Genomic DNA, 19,832 nt, shown 5'->3' with positions numbered 1-19,832 from the left:
CAGAGGTCCGTGCATTCCTTGTCCCCCTCATTCCCACAAGCTTACCTGACGACACCCAGCCACTCTACCCCCACGATCATGACGACGATGGCGAGGACTACCGCAATGTATACGGTCCGAGGCGCAGGCCGGTCCCATTATGGGCGAACGTCATCGCGCTCTCCCACGTCTGCACCCATTGGCGTCGTCTCATGCTCACTCGCCCCCGTCTCTGGACCTTCCTCCGCGTCACCGGCTCTTTCGCGAACCGCATGATGATCAACGAGATGCTCGAACGCACAGGAGGTTTCCCTATCTCCGTCCTCTTCACGCACCCCTTTCATACCGACAGCGAGCCCGACGGCGACCCGAGCGCCGTCTACGACCTCCTCGCCCTCGCGAGCGTCATCGGCGACTGCTCAGAGCGCATCCAGGAGCTCGGCATCGTCCTCGACACCTCCGAGCAGGTCGCGCTCGTCCTCGACACCCTCGGCCGCTGCCCCGTCCCCATGCTCGACAAGCTCTGGCTCGACAGCGCAGGCGCCAACTCCGGCTCCGGCTTCGCCGCCGCGCGCACCTCCCTCCTCGACCACGCGATGCCGCCCCTCCGCGTCCTCCACGCGCGCAACATCTCCGTCCCCTGGCTCCCCTACGAGCGCCTCGTCCGCCTCGAGCTCGCCTGCGGCCCCGCGCCCCCGCTCGCCGCCCTCCTCCACACCCTCCGCGCGAGCCCCCAGCTCGAGCTCCTCGCCCTCCGCACCGCGACCCCCAAGGCGGACCTCCGCCGCCCCCCGCACGCGCTCGCCGACGAGCCCCGCGCGTTCCTCCCGCGCCTCCGCCGCCTGCAGCTCCACGTCGGCCCGCTCTTCGACGCCGCGTTCTCCGTCCTCCCGCACATAGCGTTCGCCCCGCGCACGACCGCGGTCACGCTCCGCTTCGACGGCCGCGTCTCCTCGCCGCTCTACGAGGACTGCGGCTCGCTCGAGGCGCTCGCGGGCGCGGTGCGCCGCGCCGCGTTCGTCCTCCACCGCCCGACGCTCGCCTCCTTCTCGTCTCTCCCCCCCTCCCCCTACTCCGACGCGGACGCGGAGCCCTTCGCCCCGCTCACGGTCCAGTGGCGCCTCTCCGAAGACGAAGCGCGCTCCCCGCGCGCCCGCAGACCGCGCCGCGTCCCGCGGCTCTGCGAGGGCCTCAAGGCGGTCCCGCTCCCCGCGCTCACGGAGCTGTCCGTCGCGCTCGTGCCGTTCTACGACGCGGACGCGCGCGAGCCCGCGGAGCGCGACGACGTCGCGCGGCTCCGGCGGCTGTGGGAGAGCGTGCGGACCGTGCGGCGGCTGGAGGTGGGCGTGCACCCCGCGCATGCGCGGCGGGTGTTCGCGGCGCTCGGCGCGCGGGCGCGGGAGCTGCCGCTTGGGGAGGCTGGGGAGGGCCAGGGGATCGGAGAGGAGGGTGGCGAAGAGGAAGAGGAGCTTGAGGAGGAGGAAGGGGAGGAGGAGGAGGATTCTTGGGGCGAGGGGGCCGAGGGAGAGATCGTGTGCCCGGCGCTGAGGAGCTTGCGGGTGAACTGGTGGACTCGGCCGGGGGTGGACGAGCTGTGGTGCGTCGAGCGGTGCTGTCTTGCGAGGGCCTCCGCGGGTGCGAGGCTGGAGTGCTTGGAGACTGTAGAGTTTCCTGAGATCGTGCTTGCGAGTCTGCGGCATCACGTGGATCGAATTGAAGTGCTGTAATGAATCGACGACCATGGCCGCCTAGGCACTGCTTCGCGACGCCGACATGGTGCTTTGCGCTCATCAGAATCTCGATCGCAGACGGCGCACGGAGGACTGGAATCAAGAGCGTCGTATTACAAGAGGTATACTACGTCTAGTAGCAATACGCAATGCGATCTTCACATCTAACAAATCGCTCACAGCAAAGTCTCACCTAAGTTCCAGCGTCAGCGAGTCCAATCGGACGTGCCCACTAGCGCGAGGACTCACCAAGCGCAGATCTTGCCAGCGAGCACCCAACCGCCACCGTCTGCTCCACGCTCGCCTGGTCCGCAAGCGACGGGTTGACCTCCATGATGTCCAGCGCGACCAGGCAGCCCGTCTCGTACACCGCCTCGCAAATATAATGCCCCTCCCGGAACGTCAGCCCGCCCCGCACGGGCGTGCCCGTCGACGGCGCGACGGTCGGGTCGAGCGCGTCGACGTCGAAGCTGAGGTGGACGGGCAGCGTGCGGCCCGGGTTGACGTGGTCGAGCGCCATCTCGACGACGCGCCCGATGCCGTACTTGTCGACCTCGTGCATGCTGAACGCCTTGATGCCGTGCTCCTTGAGGATGCGGCGCTCGCCCGCGTCGACGTCGCGCAGGCCGATGTAGACGAGCCGGTGCGGCTTGAGCAGCGGCTGCACCCACGCGAACTCGTCGACCTTGGGGCCGATGCCGAGCAGGAAGGAGAGCGGCATGCCGTGGATGTTGCCTGTGGACGGAGGGGGAGGGACGGGTTAGCGAGGCGACGGGCGCGGTGGCGGGCGCACCGCCGGCGCACGCGGTGTGGGCGGATATGAAGGGTAGGGTTTGCGGACGTACCGGAATCGGTGGTTTCGGCGGTGTTGATGTCGGCGTGTGCGTCTACCCAGATGACGCATGCGTCGGGATACTTCCTATGGTACGTCAAAGCGCATGAAGCCGCGACGGGACTGCAGTATACGCGAGTAGTTGACGTACTCAAGTGTCCCGGAAATAGTGCCCATGGCCTGTTCTCGCCGACGGGGATGAGCGCGATTACGCCACTATGAGAGTATAGGGCGCACCAGAGAGTGATCGCCGCCGAGGGTGAGAGGCAACTGGCCCTTTTTCGCATGGTCGCCGACGACCTGCGCGACGGCCTTGCAGACGCGTGACACAAAGCGAGGGTTCTTGAGCTTGCCAATGGGAGGGTCGTTCTCGGTGCCGATATCTTCAAACTGGTGGTGGCCGTCGAATTTGACGTCCCAACCGAGCTCTGCGAGCTGCTGAGGCAGACCGGCCTCGACGAGGCGGATGGGACCTTTGTCCACACCGAGCTTTGCCTGAAAAGCACAGACGCGATCACGAGATGAGATTCCGGGAGAAGCGACAGGTGTGGTCATGCGACATACCTGACCACCCCTGGGATTACGCGGTACGCATGTTTGACGCGTGTCTGGAATATGGAATGGTAGATGCTCACCTGAAGGGGCAACCCACGATCTTCGGGGTCGTGAGGACCCGGGGAAGATGAGATGAGAGAAGGACTCGCTTACCGCGACGGTCTTTGGATCCGGGAGGAAGCGGGAGACGGAAGATTGAAGTTGGGCGGTCATTATGGGCGAGTAGACGTTCTCTATGCGATGAGCAGAATATAAATGAGGTTAGACAGCGAGCAACAGAGTAAGACGTGCCAAGTGTACGTGGCCAGCAGTATAAGAACACTTTTATGGGCGCCTGTGCTTGATGCAATAGCAAGGTCCGAGATCGGTGTGGGTGTTCTCGTGACGACATGGGGCGCTAGAGGATCTAATCTAATCTTGAAGAGGGCGTACTAAGAATACGCTGCCATCAGCACTGGCCCAGGTGGATGTTGTCGTAGCGGACGGCGATGGATGGAACAGCCTATAGCAGCTCGCGGCGCCCCAGCCTGCAGGCGACATCTTTCATGATGGATATGTATATCGATGGTGGTCTCCCAATATATATTCCCACTCAGAGAGCCCCTAGTCTTCCCCCCACGCCCTCGTCTTCGCTGTCATCTCCTACCTAACTTCCTCGTCATGTCCGGCGCGAGCACCCCCATATCCAGGTCCGGCCGCTCAACTCCGCTCCACTTCCGCGACGTAGTGCGTATCCCGCTCCCAATCTCGTCTCGTCTCCCTCTTGTTGACCATGGCCGAATCCCGCTTCGAACAACAGGTCCACGAAGTCGTCAGACACTTCCGTCATGAAAAGGACTCAGAGGCCCACAGGGTACGTGTCTTGTCTGCTCTCAGTAGGTAGCTTGACTCACAGCCCGGGTCCGTGTAGCTTTTTCGCCAGTCCGCTGGTCACAACAAGCCCAAGGGCGGCGCAGCCCTCCCTCAGACCGTGAACCCAGATGAGGAGACCATCCCCGGTATCGAGCACCCGGGCTCCACCGGTGTCATCTATTGCTCTGACCGTGCCATGGCCAACGGCTTCTCCTACGCATCCTCACACGAGTGGGCTAATCTTGGTCAGGGTGCCCCCGAAGTCGGTCTCATCCCTGATGCGCCTCCGCGTCCGACGAGCATCCCTCTTCCCGAGGACTCTCTCGAGTACGCGCCCACCACCGGTGTCAAGGGTGAGTGTGTCTCAACGACACTGGTTACTCTGGATGAGCGCGTATTCACATCTATCTGTCTATCTTTGCGTCCATCGCAACAGAGCTGCGTGAGGCAGTGGCCAACCTCTACAATCAACAGTACCGCCAGGACAAGATTAGCCAGTACACTTACGAGAACGTCTGCATCGTTCCCGGAGGTCGCGCTGGTCTGTCTCGCGTCGCTGCTGTCATCGGTGAAGTCTATTGCGTAAGCATAGCCTCGTTCCCGTTCCGTGGAGCATGCACGAAGTATTGACCCCGGATCTGTAACCAATCCAGTCGTACCAAGTGCCCGACTACACCGCATACGATCAGGTTCTGAGCGCGTTCAAACGCCTCGTGCCCGTGCCTACCGCGTAAGACGCACACAGCCATATTTAGATCGCCTCACGCTCACTGGCCATCGGGTTTTCGGTTCCACGCAGCCTTGATGAGGAGCAACAGTACCGCCTTGACGTGGACCAAATCAAGCGCGACATCCGCACCCAGGGCCTTGAGGTCATCATCGCGTCCAACCCGCGCAACCCCACAGGCCAGGTTATCCAGGGCGAAGAACTGAAGTCGCTCGTCGCCACCTGCCGTGAAGCCTCGACGACGCTCATCCTGGACGAGGTCAGTCTTATTTGGGTCATACTGCACGACTTCTTCTGAGGAGCGGTACGCGCATCCGCAGTTCTACTCGTGGTACCTGTACCCGGAAAAAGAGGAAGAGTACGGAAAGTCCGTCTCCTCCGCAAGTTACATCGACAACGTCAATGGCGACCCCGTCGTCATCGTGAACGGTCTCACCAAGGTGAAGTCTGCTCGTAATGTACGAGCTACGTCACAGAGGACTGACGCTGTAGTCCCAGAACTGGCGCCTTCCCGGCTGGCGTGTCTGCTGGGTCCTCGGCCCCAAGAACCTGATCACAGCGCTCTCGCAGTCCGGGTCCTTCCTTGACGGCGGAGCCAACCACCCGTACGTCCCGCAACCTCTATCTTACCACGACCAGCACCCCTAACCAGAGTCCGCGGCCCCCGCACAGCCTGCAGCTCGCCGCGGTCCCGCTCCTCGACCCCCAGCGCGTGCACGCGGAGAAGATCGCGCTCCAGAAGCACTTCAAGGCGAAGCGCGACCACGTGCTCAAGCGGCTCGACGAGCTCGGGCTGCACGTCGCCGTGCCGCCCGTCGCGACGTTCTACATCTGGCTGAACCTCGAGCGCCTGCCCGCGCCGCTGAACAACGGCCTGACGTTCTTCGAGGAGCTCCTCAAGGAGAAGACGATCGTGATCCCCGGCATCTTCTTCGACATCAACCCCGCGCACCGCCGGAACCTCTTCCACTCGCCGTGCCACCACTTCGTGCGGCTCTCGTTCGGGCCGCCGCTGGAGGATCTGGACAAGGGCCTCGACGCGATCGCGCGCGTGCTGAAGAAGGCGAAGAAGGAGGGCGGGCACGCGTTCGGGCACAGCTACAAGAAGAGCGTCGACGGCAGCTCCCAGGCGGACAAGTTCGTCTAGAGTGCGGCGTGGCCAGAGTCGAGCGCGCGCGCGCACGCGCTAGTTTCCGACGACGACGACGACGACAGTTGTGAAAAAAGGAGAAAACGGTTATTTGGCCATTGTTGTACCACCAAGTTTATCATGCTAACCACGGACTTTCGACGATCCGATACGATACGATACGACACGCTTGCGCCCATAGGAGTACATAGGTCTTGGCACAGATGCTGGGAGCTTCGCGAATTAGCGAAGACGCTCGGCTCTCGTTGATATACGTCACTGCGACGATGGAACGATAGCACCCATGGCAGCAATGTACGCTGCTGTTCGAATACAGGCTTCGCGGAGACGTTGCATGTGTCATTTGGACATGGCATTCCTCTCTCGACAGCCTCGGAACGAGCAAAAACAAGCGCTCGCCAGGAAGAAAAATGCATCGTTATGATCATGTCGGGGAATGTACACAATACAATGCGGGAACACCTATAGTACAAGGTATGTATTTTAGTGCTGGTAGCACGCGAGTTATCCTATGGCCCGTATCACAGCGGGAAGCCGACCCCGGGCGCACACCCGGACAGCGTTCACGTGAAGTATCTGTAGTCGGGGTTGAGGTCGCCCATCCGCTTCTTGTCTTCGTGGGTGAGGTCGTCGTACGCGCCCTTGGCCGCGTTGCGGTCGCGCGTCCGGTTCTCCCACGACACGCCCAGGAAGTAGACGGTGTTCGCGATCAGGGAGACGGCGATGAACGCGATGCAGACGCTGTAGCCCGAGATGTACTTCGGCGCGTCCTTGGCGAGGAAGGCGAACACCGCGATGATACCGCCGACTGCGAGGCGATGGGCGCAAGTTGGGAGATATGGACGAGAACGGTGCACCAGTGTTAGTGGGAATGCGGGGAGGCGAAACACGGGGCACGTACTGTTTCCGAAGCCGACCTGGAACGCCGTGCCGACGGCGCGTCTGTGGTGGCCGCCCACTGTCGAGCAAGTCAGGAATTCAGCACCCCACGTTCCCCACGCCAGACGGAGACGGAGGACGCGGCGGACTTACGGTTCGTGTTGAACCAACACACGATGATCGGCATCGCCGCATACGTGCCCATCGCGGCGAGGAAGAGCGCGGCGTACTGCAGGTGCGTGTTGTCGTGCACGACGAGCAGGATGACGAACCCCGTGAGGGACACGGCGGTCGTGGCGAGGACGAAGGCGAAGCGCATCCGGAGCCAGTCGGAGAGCGTGGCGGAGAGCATCGCGAGCGCGAATGCGCACGCCCAGGGCGGGACGGAGAGCAGCTGCGTGTGGATCGCGCCGTTGCCCAGGCTCTGGATGATCGAGGGCGCGAAGTACGCTGTTGGCGGACCACAGGGATGGGCATGAGGCGGGACAAGAGGAAGACATGCACTGACCGTATGAGTAGGCGGGAACGACGAGACCGAGGTACATGAAGCCGCCGACGATGATCTTCCCTACACGACCTCTCAGTTCTGGGGCCCATAGGTTAAAAGTGCGGGATATGCCTACAGTCCTTGAAGACCTCGAGGACACTCTTCAATGTGAGTGGCTCGCTGCGCTTCGACGCGCCGACATCCTCGTACAGACGCGCTTTCACGAACTCCTTCTCCTCTTTGCTTAGCCACGTGACCTCCTCAGGGAAGTCGGAGATGGTGAAGTATAGAATGACCGAGAAGACGACGGTTGCGACGCCCTCTGTCCCGCACATTTCAGTTGAGGGCATGGTCTTACACGTCGTTCATAGCAGAGAACTAACCAAGGATGAAGATCCAACGCCAGCCATGGTACCCACGCAGCCCGTCCATCTTGCCGATGGCACTGGCAAGCAGACCACCGAACCCACCGGCGAGGGTGGTGGAGGAGAAGAAGAAAGAGTAGCGTTTCTGCGCCTCCGAACGCTTGTACCACATCGCGATGAGGTAGAAGCAGGCGGGGAAGACGCCGCTCTCGACCAGCCCGAGGAAGAAGCGCGTCGCGATCAGGCCGCTCAGGTTTTGTGTGAAGCCTTGCAGCATAGTAATCAGGCCGAAGAGGAACATGCAAAGGGACACTAGAGAGACGCGTCAGACACGCGTATATGCGAGAAGGTAGAAGGGCATACGCCAGACGTGAGGCCTGAAGTGCTTGAGCAGAGCATTCGAGGGGATTTCGAACAACACGTATGGCACGAAGCTGGGGCGCGTTGAGAATAGGGAGGTTGCTGCAGTGACATCACGACTTACAAGACGACCAGTGCTTGATTGAACTCGTTCCCTCCCAACTTCAGGTCCTTCTTCAGCCCAAATATGGCTGCATTCGAGATGTTCACCCTGGAGCGGGGACACCACGACTGTGAGCTATGAGCCCGCGCGCTCTATAACCTCAGCTTATGCTCACCGGTCAAGGAAGGCGAGCAAGTACAAGACGCAAAGCACGGGTACGACGCGCATGTCGATCTTGCGAATGACCTTCCGCTCGTCGATGTTCGGGAAGCGCGCCTTGTAGGCCCCTTCCTCTGGGACGCCATACGGCGCGAGATTGTACTGCTTCTCCACATCGGAGGGCGCTGTGCGGCTCTCCAGCCCGGAATCCGATTCTGCATCGTGCTTGACTACATGCATCAGAGGGAGCGATGAGCCAGTTAGCAGTCGGCGGCTTGTGCTAGTACGGATCGCACTTACCGTCGGCCATGACAACTTCTTGGACTGCCGAAGGTGCGGTGGTGGTGATCCAGGAAGGGAGGGGGCGGCCTTAGGCTTAAGCCTACGCTGGCGGCGAGTATGACTCGAGGGGAGGGCGAGGCAAGAGCGGGGCGGCGGGACGGTTTATGAGACTAGGGTCAAATTTTATGACATATGAAGGTCAAGCACTTGATGTCCGGTGCAGGGGCGGGGAGTCAGCTGGCCGTGATTTGTCCCCTGAGCGTGGCTGATCGCCCGCATAAAGATGCTTACGGCTCGCTGAAACGTCGAACGTTGAACAATTGCGAGAGCTCGCGGCCGGAGAGGAGCCCCATGAGCTCGAGCGCGCCCGTTTCTTCCCCGCATTCCGCGCGTCAAACTCAGTTGACGTCTGCGCGAGTCCGCTTCAGGATGGGCTCATTGCAGGTCGACGCAGAGTCACCAGACGCAGAGGTGTATACAGGAATATTCGAAACGGTGCTCGCTGCGACGCACGACGTGGTCGCTGAGCACGGTGTCGGTCGCGCAAAGTCCAAGGGTCGGATAGTCGGCTCGGAAGGCAGGCGGCTCATTTTCCCCGCACTCCTCGCGATCGCGACATGTCGATCGCGCTAAGTAATATCACGGCAGCAGCCGACATGCGCCAACCCGAGCCGCAGGCCGCAGCGTACTCACTTACCCTTCCCAACGCGTTCTATTTGGTGCGTGCGATGAATGATAGTCATACATTGTGCTACAAGCGCGTCGAGAGCGTCCGATTCAGTGACCCCATGGAGATCGACTTGGGCAGCTTATGCAGCTTGGCGCTTGAACTCCTCGTTAAACTCGCGCCCGATGAGCATCCGGCGGATCTCCTGCGTACCGGCACCGACCGTGTACAGACGAGCATCCCGAAGGAATCGACCGGTGGGATACTCTGCGTTCACGCAATCGAAGCGTGGTTCAGCGAGAGGCAGGACACTCAATCAGGGTCGCAAACGTACCATTAATGTAACCATTCCCGCCCAGACTTTGCATGGCTTCCATTGTGACCTCAACAGCCCGATCGGAAGAGTAGAGGATCGCTCCCGCACAGTCCTGGTAGTGTACTACTGTCAGGACGCTGCTATATTCCGAAGCCAGCATAACTTACTCTACGGCTGACTTTCCCCTGGTCGCACGCTTTCGCAACGGCATAGACATACGCTCTAGATGCATTCAGCTTGGTATACATATCTGCAAGTTTACCTGCAGTCCGGGCAATGTTGGTTACCGTGTACCTGGACTGAGACCCGAAGCATGGATCTCACCCTGCATGAGCTGGAACTCGCCAATCGGCTTGCCAAATTGTTTCCGCTGGTGGACATATTCCACAGCGTAATCAAAGGCGGCTTGCATCAGCCTGAATGGCGTTCGTTTTCAGCGTCGGAAGTATGTCAGCGAGGGATGGTACCCACCCGAGAGGGCCACCGCTCAGAACGAGCCGTTCCAAATCCAGGCCGGACATCAGAACTTTCGCGCCACCATTGACCGGCCCCAGGACGTTCTCTATGGAGCTCAGACATTACACCGGGTGGCTGCACAGACTTCCAAGGTTCACTTACCCTCGGGCACGAAGCAGTCCTCGAACACGAGCTCGCACGTATCGCTCCCCCGCATCCCAAACTTGTCCAGCTTCTGGTGCGTCGAAAAGCCCTCCCAGCCCTTCTCGATGATGAACGCCGTGATGCCCTTCGAGCCCTTCTCGGGCTCCGTCTTCGCATACACGACCAGCGTCGACGCGACCGGCCCGTTCGTGATCCAGAACTTGTTCCCCGTCAGCCGGTACCCGCCGTCGGCCCTGGCCGCGCGGAGCGTCATGCTCACGACGTCGCTCCCGCTGCCGGGCTCGCTCATCGCGAGGCTGCCGACCTTGCGGCCCGCGACGAGGTCGGGCAGGTACTTGGCCTTCTGCGCGGGCGTGCCCCAGCGGTGGATCTGGTTCACGCAGAGGTTCGAGTGCGCGCCGTAGGAGAGCGCGACGGAGCCCGACGCGCGCGAGAGCTCCTCCATCGCGAGCGTGTGGTTGAAGTACCCGAGCTCGAGCCCGCCGTACTCGGGCTTGACGGTGATGCCGAGCAGGCCCATGTCGCCGAACTTCTCCCAGAGGTCCTGTGTGCACGTCCGTTAGCGTCATATGCCTTGGGCAGGGCAGTGGAATCATTGTGTGGATAGAAAGACGTTGAGGAGGAGTACACTGAAGCTGATAGTAGATGGTGTGCGGGGAGGAATAGGGATGCAGAGGCGTACGGGCACGTACCATTGGGAACGTATTCGTCCTATCAATCTCAGAGGCGCGAGGCGCAATCTCCTTCTCTGCGAATTCATGCACGGCATTCCTGAACTACTCTCGTATTGCGAAAGGCAAAGTAAGAGTTTGGGTCAGTACCTCCACTCGTCTGCCACCGGTGTCACGATCGAGGGCAAGTAGTCGACACACCTCGGCTTGCTCTTCCGTGAGCCCAGCGACATCGGTGTTGTAGAAGGACGCATGTCTGCGCTGCGCTGCGACAGCGACGGTGCGCGCGTTGGCGGTAGCACGCGTCCTGAACACGACCGAGGCGGGGAGACGCGAGAACGAACGCAACATAATGAGCGTGGCTGTTGATAGTAGTGTGTTATAGTATCACAGGAGAACACCACTGAGAAAGCAGGAATGGAGCCCCACAAAACAAGTCCAAGCAACGCACTTATGTTAGGAGGACTGAGAAGTCGCGGTCGGGATGCGGGGTAGACGAGGCGCATGATCCTGGCCGGAGCGCCGGGATCAGGGGAAGAGCAGGCCACCGGAACAGTCTCACGGTTAAGGGTCAAGTCAAAGGTCATGACTTTGCGACACACGGGTGTCGGTCACCGTATGACCTCAGTCTTTAGAGATCATCGGTATATATATGGACGGGATCATGGAAAGCGCACTAGCAGTCGAAATAATCCAGGTCTCATTCATCCAACCAACCAAGCGCCTTACCGGCCAGTGAACGTTTGACAAATGGTCATGTACAGGGTCATAATGGCACAACTACCCTGTACCCCCACTGGTCTACGTTGGGATTGTGTTCCAACGCTCACAATCACAATGGTACAGAAGCCAAGTCGATGCATGTCGATGACGACCCTTGTGGTCTAATTTCAGTAAGTATCATAGCCTGCAAGAAGGTGTCAAGGGGAAGACTATGATTTGGCTTATGCATGCATGCTCTAGCGGCACGATGGAAGGAGTGCAGCAGATATCGAACGCGGCAGACCGCGCGTATGCAACTACTGGCTTTGCTTTGCCAGCGCCTACGACGCGTCCCGGACCTTTCTCCCGGACGACCACCATGGTGGCTCCAGTCGCCTCTCCCACTCTCATTCCCCGCAGTCCCGTATTCCCTCGGCTGTTGCCCCTACCACCGCGTCCACACCCAATACCACCAGCACCCTCCTTCCAACGACGAGAACGGTTCATCAACTACCGCGACATATGGCGTGAAATGGAGGAACTGAGCGACGAAGAGGACGCGGTTGAGGACCAGGTGCGACGCATGTCTCGACAGCTTCGACGCGTTCCATCGCTCATACCACCGTGATATCTGCAATTGATCCAATAGAATACGGATATCAAGACCAGAGGGTACAACTTCCTCATCCCCATCGGCCGAACGTGGACGCAGCACGAAGAGAAGAACGATGTCAGTACACCCTCTGCCCGACAAGCTAGTTAACATCGTGCATTCTCCCCCTAACGATGCTCCCCTGTCTCGTGCAGGCCGACGACGCTACGGAAGGGTCAGACGGGTCGGACCACAGTGGTGACGGCAACTCGATAATGGACGAGGACGAAAATGACTCTTCAGAGGAGGAAGAAGACCTCGATGCCGACATGGAAGACATGGACCGCACTGCTGACATGACCGGCGATCTCGACGAGATGGCGAGTACAGCCGAGAGCTCAGAAGAGGAAGAGTCGGACGAATGAGGCGGGCACGAACGTGAGTGTTGGTGAGATACCCCATTGTAGCGCAACCACTGCAGATCCCGTCATTGTATCGTATATCCTCAATGCACTTAGAAATCATATCTTTTAGTCGTCGACTGGGTGGCGATACTTGCGACGGGGATACAAGAATGCGCAGGTACATGGCTGCGTTCAGATTACAATTCCAGAGACGGGTCGAACGGGGCAAAGGCAGCTTTGAATGCCTGCACATCTTCCATGTCCTCCTGCTCCGGCTGCGTGCAAGCCTTCCAATCGAACCGATCAGCCATTCCCAGTACCGAAGCGAGCACCTGTCTGTCGTCCTGCCATCAGCCCTGAGCAAACTTACAGTGGCACGGAAATGCGCACCTTCCGAACTGGATGCTGAATGGCCCACGCTCGCGCATGAGGTGCACGAGCTTTCGCCCGTCTGGCAGGTCGACGCGGAAGTATCCGCAGCGGCCTCCCTCAGCCACTCGCAAGGCCTCGTCCGGATCGTCCTCGAACGTGATGTTGCTCCCGCGGGCCTCCTCCCTGAACACGTCTTCGACAGCGTTCTTGAGCTTGTTTGGAACCGGGACGACCTGAACGTGCGCGTGGCCGCCCTTGGCACTCAGCCGCCCGACTTCGAAGCAGACTGCCGCTGCCCCGTGTTTCGCATACATCGCGCGTAGTGCGGACTTGTACCTGGGTCAACAGTTGTAATTCCAAACAGCGTCCAAAGCATTGGAAGACTCACTTTTCGGTCTCTTTGATGATAGGCTCTGCAAGATCTGGAGGGATAGACAGATACGTGGGGTAGTGGGTGATAGGGACGATGAGGACGTGGCCACCGCCCGGTACTCGAGGGACATTTGGGTGTTTGGCACCCTGGTGCGTCGGGATGATCTGTCCTTTCGGTAGCGTCACATAGCACTCCGTCCCAATCGACACAATAAGATGTTTTCTGGCGGAACGGCTCGGTCAGTAGTAATACCGCAGCAGCAACTGGTGCGGACTTACGACAAGTTGGGATTCGATAGACAGAACCAGCATTCTTCCGCTAAGAGGTCCCGGTCAGCGTCCTACGTCAACAGCGTCGAAGTCGAGTGGGAAACAAACGCACGTGCAATTTCTTTTGGTGGGCCACGTCTTGCGTGCCCCTTGCCTGCCTGGTTAGCGACAGGACAATCTTGAATGTAATGCAGCTCGCTTCCACACGCTCTGCAAACGTAGCCTTCACGTGGTTTACGGCCACCGGTATCCCCTACGGCGTGCTTCACGGGACAGTCGCGAACGAAGTGCCCGGGCTGGCGGAGACGGAGTACCGTCATCATTCGAAGCTAAGTGGCCATATGGCAAGACTTACTTCGTTGCAGATTCTGCAAATGTATCCTTCATTTGGCTTTTCCCGTTCCGGGCAGTCCGTGATGAAGTGCTGCGCGAAATACCGTTTTAGCACGCCTCTACACAATGGATACCTCCATCTTACCTCCTCCGACTCACAAATCTTGCATTTATAGCCCGAGGGCGGCTTCCCTTGTGGCCCGTCTGCGACGCGTCAACCTTCCGATCAACGAAGCGCGCCATATACACGTACCTGTCCTGCTCCGCTTCCCCGGCTGTTGAGCTTCAAAGTCGAGATGCCGCTTGGGTGCGCAGTGTAAGAACGGATTCTGCGTCGCATTGGTAGGCTTGGGCTGCGGCTCGCTTGTTGCCGACAGCGGCGCAATTGAGAATGCGTAGAACCACTGCAGGTAAGACGCCCCCAATAGTGTGTCAGTCCAGAGGCATCCCGCACACACCTTGCCCTCGAGGCAAACTGGAAAGAACACGCACACGAGGCTTCTTCCCAGATGGCTGCTCGCCGCCGAACGCACCGAGGCTCACAAACCGGCTGACTCGACCTGTGTCTTCTGGGCCGTCCCAGATGTAAGGCTCGCGCTCCCAGAACCGCGGAGGGCGGCCTCCTCCGGCGGCGAAGTGATAGCGAGGCTTGGTCTTCCTGACTACCTCCGAGACAGGTTCGACTCCAATTGCAGCAAGCTCTGGAGCAGGCAGGGGAGCAGAAGAGAACTCGGTGATGCCGGCCGGCCAAGCATTGCTGATGAAGATGTCTATGAGTTGAGAGGAGGCCGAGGAAGACTTGATGGAGGCAAGAGAGGTGTAGTTCTGCTCCTTTGGCTTGGAGCTGGTCATCGTGTTAGCAAGGAGTTTCTCGACCGTTTGTGCGGTGAAGTAGGGGGACGTGAATCCCTGCCGTCTGCGTGAGGGCCGAGTTTAAACACGCTGAATTTAACATGGATGACGTACGTGGGCGGACTCTGCAGCAGCGTACACGTTCGAATCATAGATCCCCGCCAAACATCCGATGCGGATACCGTGCGGCGTGGTAAGCACCCCGGACTTGTCTGAACACCACGCTTGAGTATGCGTACAAGCGGGGGAAGCGTACAACTCACGTAGGAGGAATACATTCTTGCTCAAAGTACCTCCCGTTTTGGCAAATTTTTCAATGATGGGTGCTGGCAGGGAATGTTCGCCTTGCATGATGTAGCACTCGACGGGGGCTGAATTGCGTATATTGAGTGAAACATACATACACTGGATGACTCGATACGACGCAACCTTCTAACCGTCCATCCAAAAGCTGCAAAATCTCATGATCCTCTTCGTAGGTATCCTCCGCATCCTTTGGTGGGCCGAAGAAGTCGCCGAGGCATAGAACGAAGTCAAATTTGCCATGCTTCTCGTCGATGGACTTAACCTTCGCAAACAGCTCTCGTATTGACCCAACTGCGGATCCCACAGTAAGCCTTACAAGCCGTCAGCATAAGCCGAGATCGGCAAGTAGTATCAACTTACACTTTTGCGGTAGACATATCAAGGAGTAATAACGGGACGTGTGAGTATTGCCGTTGTCGTTGAGGTTACGCAGATGTGGTAGACAGCTATCGGCGTGGCTTGTCTGCAGTTATCGCATCAGTGCGCAGTTTGACAAAGTCAGAGAGCGTATCGTAGCAAGAGACGTTACGCGCGTGGGTGGCAAGTAGGAGCTAAGTTCTTGGGGCGCTTGGACGTTTGTATGACGCAACATGCAGGGCGCTTAGTCCCATAACTTGCTACACGACTGCGACGGTCTTGTCACTAAGCTACTCGTCCGTTACACCGCTCATAGCCTCTCAATACTCGTGCCATCCTTTAGAATCCACAGGTCTTCAATATCCTAGTTGTGTATAAACCGGCTGCTTACAGTCGGAGATTCGCACCAAGGTACTAACCACCAGCTGGAGTCCGCTATGGAAAACCACCCGGCAGAAACAGACTGTTGAAATACTGGTCTATGCAATAGGGTACCAGGTCTCTTAACTTTCGTGCAAGGATGGAGCATTGACAATCATAGAGTACCAGACAAGGGATACATTGCTACCTGAACTTGGATCACTGTGCCACTTCTTGTCGCATATGTAAACAGAACGGTAACAAGGAACTGAACGTCTCCAGGCACTCTGGGCACATTCTTGATTCATCTTTAGGCACTCACAGTATAAGGGTGCAACTGGGTCGCCGCTGACCCTTTGCCTGCAGAAGTGGGGTTGCGGTGTGCTACCCCTTTTCCTTCAACCCACGGCCACCGTTGCCGTTCAACCATTTGTAGAGGACGTCCTTGTTTCTCATATAACCCTTGTCTCGCAGTTATATTCAAGCCTGACAACAGTCGCGGCGCTGCCCTGAGACCACATCTCTTCCGGTTTGTCTGACCATGTTGTTGCGTCTCCGCTGACGGCCCGCATTCGGCGTCAGGTACAGCCAATAATCCGCGCATGCCTATCAACTTCGAAGATCTCATGCACCATCCCAGCTCGTGAGTACGGTGGCGCGCTCATCCGGCCGGGTGAGCGGCATCCCATGCCATTATTGACAGCACCGCATTACATCCTTGTACACACTCGGCGCTGCGTTACGGCTGCGAACTCTACCGGAATTCCATAAGTTTGGCTCAATCACGCTCGCGTTATACAACCTTCCCTTCAGAGTGACTGCACGCGCTCAACTGCCGCAGGGTCGATATCAACAAAACAAGCCGTCTTCGGGATTCCCAGCCTCTGATGATTCAATTACGAACCATATGGCCCGGAATCGATGGTGATATATCACAGAAGATACTGGTACGTGGAATGTGAATCCGGACCATGCCAGGGACGCCTGGAAGCGCACAGGGGTCCATCACACGAGCTCCAAGGCCAAGTCGCCATGGTCTATCCTCGTCAGGTCGAGGGCAAGCACAGATCACCCGTGTTTGTACAACATATTTGGGCGTGGTTCTTTGCCGCCGTCTCTGTTGGCGCCCACGCTGGTTAGGTGGCCGGTGATCACTGATGATGCTCAGGCGGGAATGGATGCCGAGGATAATCCTGGTCTCCGCCGTAAGTGCATGCGCAAGGCACGCTTGCTTGGGGCAGGCACGAACAAGAAGAAGTCGAGCTCACCAAGGACGCTGGAGAGGACGCCTCCCAATCACGGAACAAGGGGGGTGCCATATAAGGCAAGCGAGCAAGATGATGGCCCACGTGTTAGGAAGAGCAAGCAACCTTCCACCTGCCAGAGATTCTGTGCTCGGCGGGCATTGTTCTCCATCTAGTCAAAATCCCAGGCATGTCATCCAGGTCGTATGTATCACACAGTCTCTGTTCCTTACCGTCATCTTCCCCTGTCTCTCTTTTTCTAGAGTCTCCCGTATCCTAATCTGCATCGCTGACGAAGGGCCGCCGGCCAGCTCTTCCATATAAACCCCGGCAACAATCTTGGCCCTCAGGCAGCTGTGCCCCGCCGCCCTTGCATAGACTTTGGACTCTTCAACTCTACCTTATTGCCTTCCGGTCCTATAGGGCAATCATGTTCGGCATCCAGTCCTTGGTCTTTTCTCTCCTTCTCGCGTCTTGGGCGACAGCTCTTCCGCTGCATGTGGCCATGCCTCCCTACAACTGGAAGACCGAGCTCTGCAAGCTGTCTCCGAAGATCTCAAAGGCCCTTTGTCCCCGCCAAAGTACCGGGGGTACGAACTCTGTGAACACGCCTATTGGCACTGCGCAGGGAACTTCGGACAACGCGGGTGCAACACGGTTCGCTGTTAAATACGCGTCTGCCTCGCGTTGGCAGCCTTCCACGGTGTCTACTACATGGGAGCTCCCGTACGCCATTGCCTATTTTCGGTTTCGCCGCGATCACGCTGCTGACATGCATTCACTCGTAGAAACGGCTCTTCCGATGTCACGGCGCTACCTGTGCCGTGCGTGCAGAGCGATGACAACGGTAACACGATCGGCACTGAGGACTGCTTGTCTATGATCCTCTACGTCCCGGCTTCGCTACCCGCGAACGCGCCGACGTTCACGTGGATCCATGGGGGCTCGTTCGTCTCAGGCTCGGCAACTGGCCCTGGTTTAGATGGTTCGAAGCTTGCTGCTGCCACCCAATCCATCGTCGCAGTCATCCAGTACCGTCTCGGTGCTGTAAGTACTGTTACCGCAATATTACTTCGTGTTAGAGCTCATCGTGCCATCAGCTCGGGTTCCTGCAGCCGAACGGCGGATACAACCTCGCGGTGAAGGACGTCATGAACGCTCTTGCATTCTTGCAGGTAGTAGTCCCAAGCTTCGGCGGCTCCTCGTCGAAGATCACTATCGCGGGGCAGAGTGCCGGTGCCAACATGGTCAGGGCGCTCCTTGCTGTGCCGTCGGCGTCCATGCTATTCCAATCAGCGGCTCTGCACTCCGATCCCATGGTGTGTCCATTCTCGAACGCTCTCGAGTACTGTGTTATTGACGTCCTGTAAGGACTTTGGCTTCCTTTCTCCCAATGTTCACCAAGAAGTACTCGGTAACTTCACGCAGAGTCTCAACTGCAGTACCACCGATACATCTTGTCTGAACTCGCTGTCTTTGGACGCCATTATGTCCGCTCAGAATGACCTACTTGACGCCGCGGCGAACAACGAGCTTGATCCTGCCGCTGGTGCATCGGAACCGATTCGGCCCGTCCGCGACGGTCAACTGATCACGAATCCGCTCGACCTGACCGCCAGCTTCCCTCAGCAGTCGAAGCCGATCATCGTCTCCACCGTTCGCAATGAGGCAGGGCCGACCATCTACGGCGGCTTCCCCGACTCCGTCGACACCTCGCTGTACGAGCAACTTGTGCAATTCACATTCGGTAGCCCGCGGACATCGCGCATCCTCAATACTGCCGTTTACGCCGTTTCTCCGGCCGTCAATGGCGTTGACCCCGACCAGCGCCCGCAGCTCGAGGAGCTCGGTACTGACCAGATATGGCGCTGCGCAACTTGGACGTTCGCGCGTAATTGGGTCGGCGCCGGCGGGAAGGCATATGTCGGGGAGTATCTGGTCGGCGCGACTTACCCCGGTAACGACGAGGTTCCCTTCTGCACCGCCGGCGGCTCTGTCTGCCACCAGGATGATATCGAGATTCTAGTAAGTCTCAGCGTGACTGCTTCTGTCTCCAAATTCTGACTGATGGTCTCTGTAGTTTGGGACTGTCCAAAACCCGACGTCCGCACAATCTGCACTCGTTACCGAGATACAGGCGCGCTACAACAGCTTCCTTCACACCGGGTCCCCCAATGCCAACGGCTTTGCGACCTGGAGCGTTGCCGGTACCGACAACGTCAATGCCATCAACCTAGGCGCGTCGGGCCTGGCGACTGTCGGCGCGTGCAACACCAGCTACTGGGGCAACTTCGTCCAGTATGACTACCAGGTCTTCAACCTCTGAACTAAGCCATCACCCTTTAGAACGAGACGGTTACGACGGTTAACTCACGCTCTTGCTTGTCAAATTCCTACCAAAACTCCTTGGCCTTGTTCTCAAGGGATTCACGACCTTGTTCTTCCATGACGACTGCGATCACTTATACAACGCCTTCTAATCCGGTTCCTTGTTTCTCAGCTTTCAGTACCCTAATTCTTCGGTGTTGTGCTCGTCGTTCACCTTGAACTTGGCTTGCTGCTCACCCCGAGTTCCCCTCTTCAATTGACATTGCCTTATTGCACTGCTTTCCATGGCACGGTATACATTTGTTCTGGGGTTTTGTGCTTCACTTGACTTTGGCTTCCTAGTTTGACACGACTCGACATGTATCCATAACGTTTCTCTCGGGGTACGCTCGCGCCCCATGGCCCCTCTGTAGCATCAGCCCACGTTCTACCTCGTCTGTTGTGGTACTAATTTGTAGCCTTGCTGATTACACATATGTGACGTTGTACTATCCGGATGTGCCTGATCCTCACGATGCCAAAAGTTCTGTTCGTGTACTGCGGACAAGCTCGTCCAACATCGGAAACGTTGACGAATAAGCACAGCCATACAGGTCACAGATACT

General features: G+C 58.4%; 8 protein-coding genes across 8 annotated transcripts; 4 read left to right on the top strand and 4 right to left on the bottom strand.

Moving 5' to 3' along the window:
• Positions 1–1,364: 1,364 nt before the first annotated feature.
• On the bottom strand, positions 1,365–3,367 carry DICSQDRAFT_78323 (Ureohydrolase). The gene is made up of 8 exons (XM_007361343.1): positions 3,250–3,367; positions 3,177–3,196; positions 3,106–3,115; positions 2,779–3,036; positions 2,693–2,721; positions 2,555–2,628; positions 1,959–2,444; positions 1,365–1,902 (listed from the first exon to the last, which is right to left on the bottom strand). The coding sequence occupies exons 1-8, from the start codon at positions 3,307–3,309 to the stop codon at positions 1,886–1,888; spliced, it is 954 nt and encodes a 317-aa protein (XP_007361405.1). The 5' UTR covers positions 3,310–3,367; the 3' UTR covers positions 1,365–1,885.
• A 359-nt stretch (positions 3,368–3,726) lies between these two features.
• Positions 3,727–6,102, top strand: DICSQDRAFT_152135 (aminotransferase). The gene is made up of 9 exons (XM_007361342.1): positions 3,727–3,822; positions 3,896–3,949; positions 4,007–4,301; positions 4,385–4,530; positions 4,602–4,678; positions 4,748–4,934; positions 4,996–5,115; positions 5,174–5,280; positions 5,348–6,102. The coding sequence occupies exons 1-9, from the start codon at positions 3,757–3,759 to the stop codon at positions 5,820–5,822; spliced, it is 1,527 nt and encodes a 508-aa protein (XP_007361404.1). The 5' UTR covers positions 3,727–3,756; the 3' UTR covers positions 5,823–6,102.
• Positions 6,103–6,388: 286 nt separating this feature from the next.
• Positions 6,389–8,418, bottom strand: DICSQDRAFT_49177 (MFS general substrate transporter; the record flags this gene model as incomplete). The annotated part of the gene is made up of 9 exons (XM_007361341.1): positions 6,389–6,633; positions 6,727–6,783; positions 6,858–7,154; positions 7,213–7,272; positions 7,328–7,513; positions 7,575–7,868; positions 7,920–7,990; positions 8,041–8,127; positions 8,195–8,418. The coding sequence occupies 9 exons, from the start codon at positions 8,416–8,418 to the stop codon at positions 6,389–6,391; spliced, it is 1,521 nt and encodes a 506-aa protein (XP_007361403.1).
• Positions 8,419–9,154: 736 nt separating this feature from the next.
• Positions 9,155–11,214, bottom strand: DICSQDRAFT_97995 (acyl-CoA dehydrogenase NM domain-like protein). Its single transcript, XM_007361340.1, has 8 exons — positions 10,937–11,214; positions 10,757–10,840; positions 10,062–10,608; positions 9,915–10,005; positions 9,768–9,859; positions 9,611–9,705; positions 9,462–9,555; positions 9,155–9,394 (listed from the first exon to the last, which is right to left on the bottom strand). The coding sequence occupies exons 1-8, from the start codon at positions 11,084–11,086 to the stop codon at positions 9,270–9,272; spliced, it is 1,278 nt and encodes a 425-aa protein (XP_007361402.1). The 5' UTR covers positions 11,087–11,214; the 3' UTR covers positions 9,155–9,269.
• Positions 11,215–11,816: 602 nt separating this feature from the next.
• On the top strand, positions 11,817–12,454 carry DICSQDRAFT_143494 (uncharacterized protein; the record flags this gene model as incomplete). The annotated part of the gene is made up of 3 exons (XM_007361339.1): positions 11,817–12,011; positions 12,087–12,167; positions 12,245–12,454. The coding sequence occupies 3 exons, from the start codon at positions 11,817–11,819 to the stop codon at positions 12,452–12,454; spliced, it is 486 nt and encodes a 161-aa protein (XP_007361401.1).
• A 176-nt stretch (positions 12,455–12,630) lies between these two features.
• Positions 12,631–15,315, bottom strand: DICSQDRAFT_165836 (nuclear protein; the record flags this gene model as incomplete). The annotated part of the gene is made up of 14 exons (XM_007361338.1): positions 12,631–12,769; positions 12,824–13,141; positions 13,194–13,400; positions 13,457–13,496; positions 13,560–13,605; positions 13,666–13,743; positions 13,803–13,871; positions 13,926–13,984; positions 14,034–14,184; positions 14,273–14,689; positions 14,747–14,844; positions 14,896–15,003; positions 15,062–15,249; positions 15,299–15,315. The coding sequence occupies 14 exons, from the start codon at positions 15,313–15,315 to the stop codon at positions 12,631–12,633; spliced, it is 1,935 nt and encodes a 644-aa protein (XP_007361400.1).
• A 1,191-nt stretch (positions 15,316–16,506) lies between these two features.
• Positions 16,507–17,045, top strand: DICSQDRAFT_152131 (uncharacterized protein; the record flags this gene model as incomplete). Its single annotated transcript, XM_007361337.1, has 1 exon — positions 16,507–17,045. A coding segment is annotated over exon 1 (231 nt), but the record flags the coding sequence as incomplete, so codon positions are not given.
• A 359-nt stretch (positions 17,046–17,404) lies between these two features.
• On the top strand, positions 17,405–19,225 carry DICSQDRAFT_49593 (alpha/beta-hydrolase; the record flags this gene model as incomplete). The annotated part of the gene is made up of 5 exons (XM_007361336.1): positions 17,405–17,625; positions 17,688–17,946; positions 18,000–18,218; positions 18,271–18,924; positions 18,980–19,225. 5 exons carry the CDS (start codon positions 17,405–17,407, stop codon positions 19,223–19,225), a joined length of 1,599 nt encoding a protein of 532 aa, XP_007361398.1.
• Positions 19,226–19,832: the final 607 nt, after the last annotated feature.

This window comes from Dichomitus squalens, assembly GCF_000275845.1.
Source record: "Dichomitus squalens LYAD-421 SS1 unplaced genomic scaffold DICSQscaffold_2, whole genome shotgun sequence".
NCBI lineage: Eukaryota > Fungi > Basidiomycota > Agaricomycetes > Polyporales > Polyporaceae > Dichomitus > Dichomitus squalens.
This window is presented reverse-complemented; position numbering and strand designations above follow the sequence as displayed.

Bases quoted from the DNA above. Each gene is read 5' to 3' on its own strand.
- DICSQDRAFT_78323 (XM_007361343.1), bottom strand. From the start codon at position 3,309: ATGACCGCCCAACTTCAATCTTCCGTCTCCCGCTTCCTCCCGGATCCA. The intron at 2,722-2,778 runs GTGCGCCCTATA...CGGCGAGAACAG, and splicing joins TCGGCGGCGATCACTCTCTG to GCCATGGGCACTATTTCCGG. The intron at 2,445-2,554 runs GTACGTCCGCAA...CTCCGTCCACAG, and splicing joins CGCCGAAACCACCGATTCCG to GCAACATCCACGGCATGCCG.
- DICSQDRAFT_152135 (XM_007361342.1), top strand. From the start codon at position 3,757: ATGTCCGGCGCGAGCACCCCCATATCCAGGTCCGGCCGCTCAACTCCG. The intron at 4,935-4,995 runs GTCAGTCTTATT...GCGCATCCGCAG, and splicing joins CGACGCTCATCCTGGACGAG to TTCTACTCGTGGTACCTGTA. The intron at 5,116-5,173 runs GTGAAGTCTGCT...CTGTAGTCCCAG, and splicing joins TCGTGAACGGTCTCACCAAG to AACTGGCGCCTTCCCGGCTG.
- DICSQDRAFT_97995 (XM_007361340.1), bottom strand. From the start codon at position 11,086: ATGTTGCGTTCGTTCTCGCGTCTCCCCGCCTCGGTCGTGTTCAGGACG. The intron at 10,841-10,936 runs GTGTGTCGACTA...ATACGAGAGTAG, and splicing joins TCACGGAAGAGCAAGCCGAG to TTCAGGAATGCCGTGCATGA. The intron at 10,609-10,756 runs GTACGTGCCCGT...ACGTGCACACAG, and splicing joins GGACGAATACGTTCCCAATG to GACCTCTGGGAGAAGTTCGG.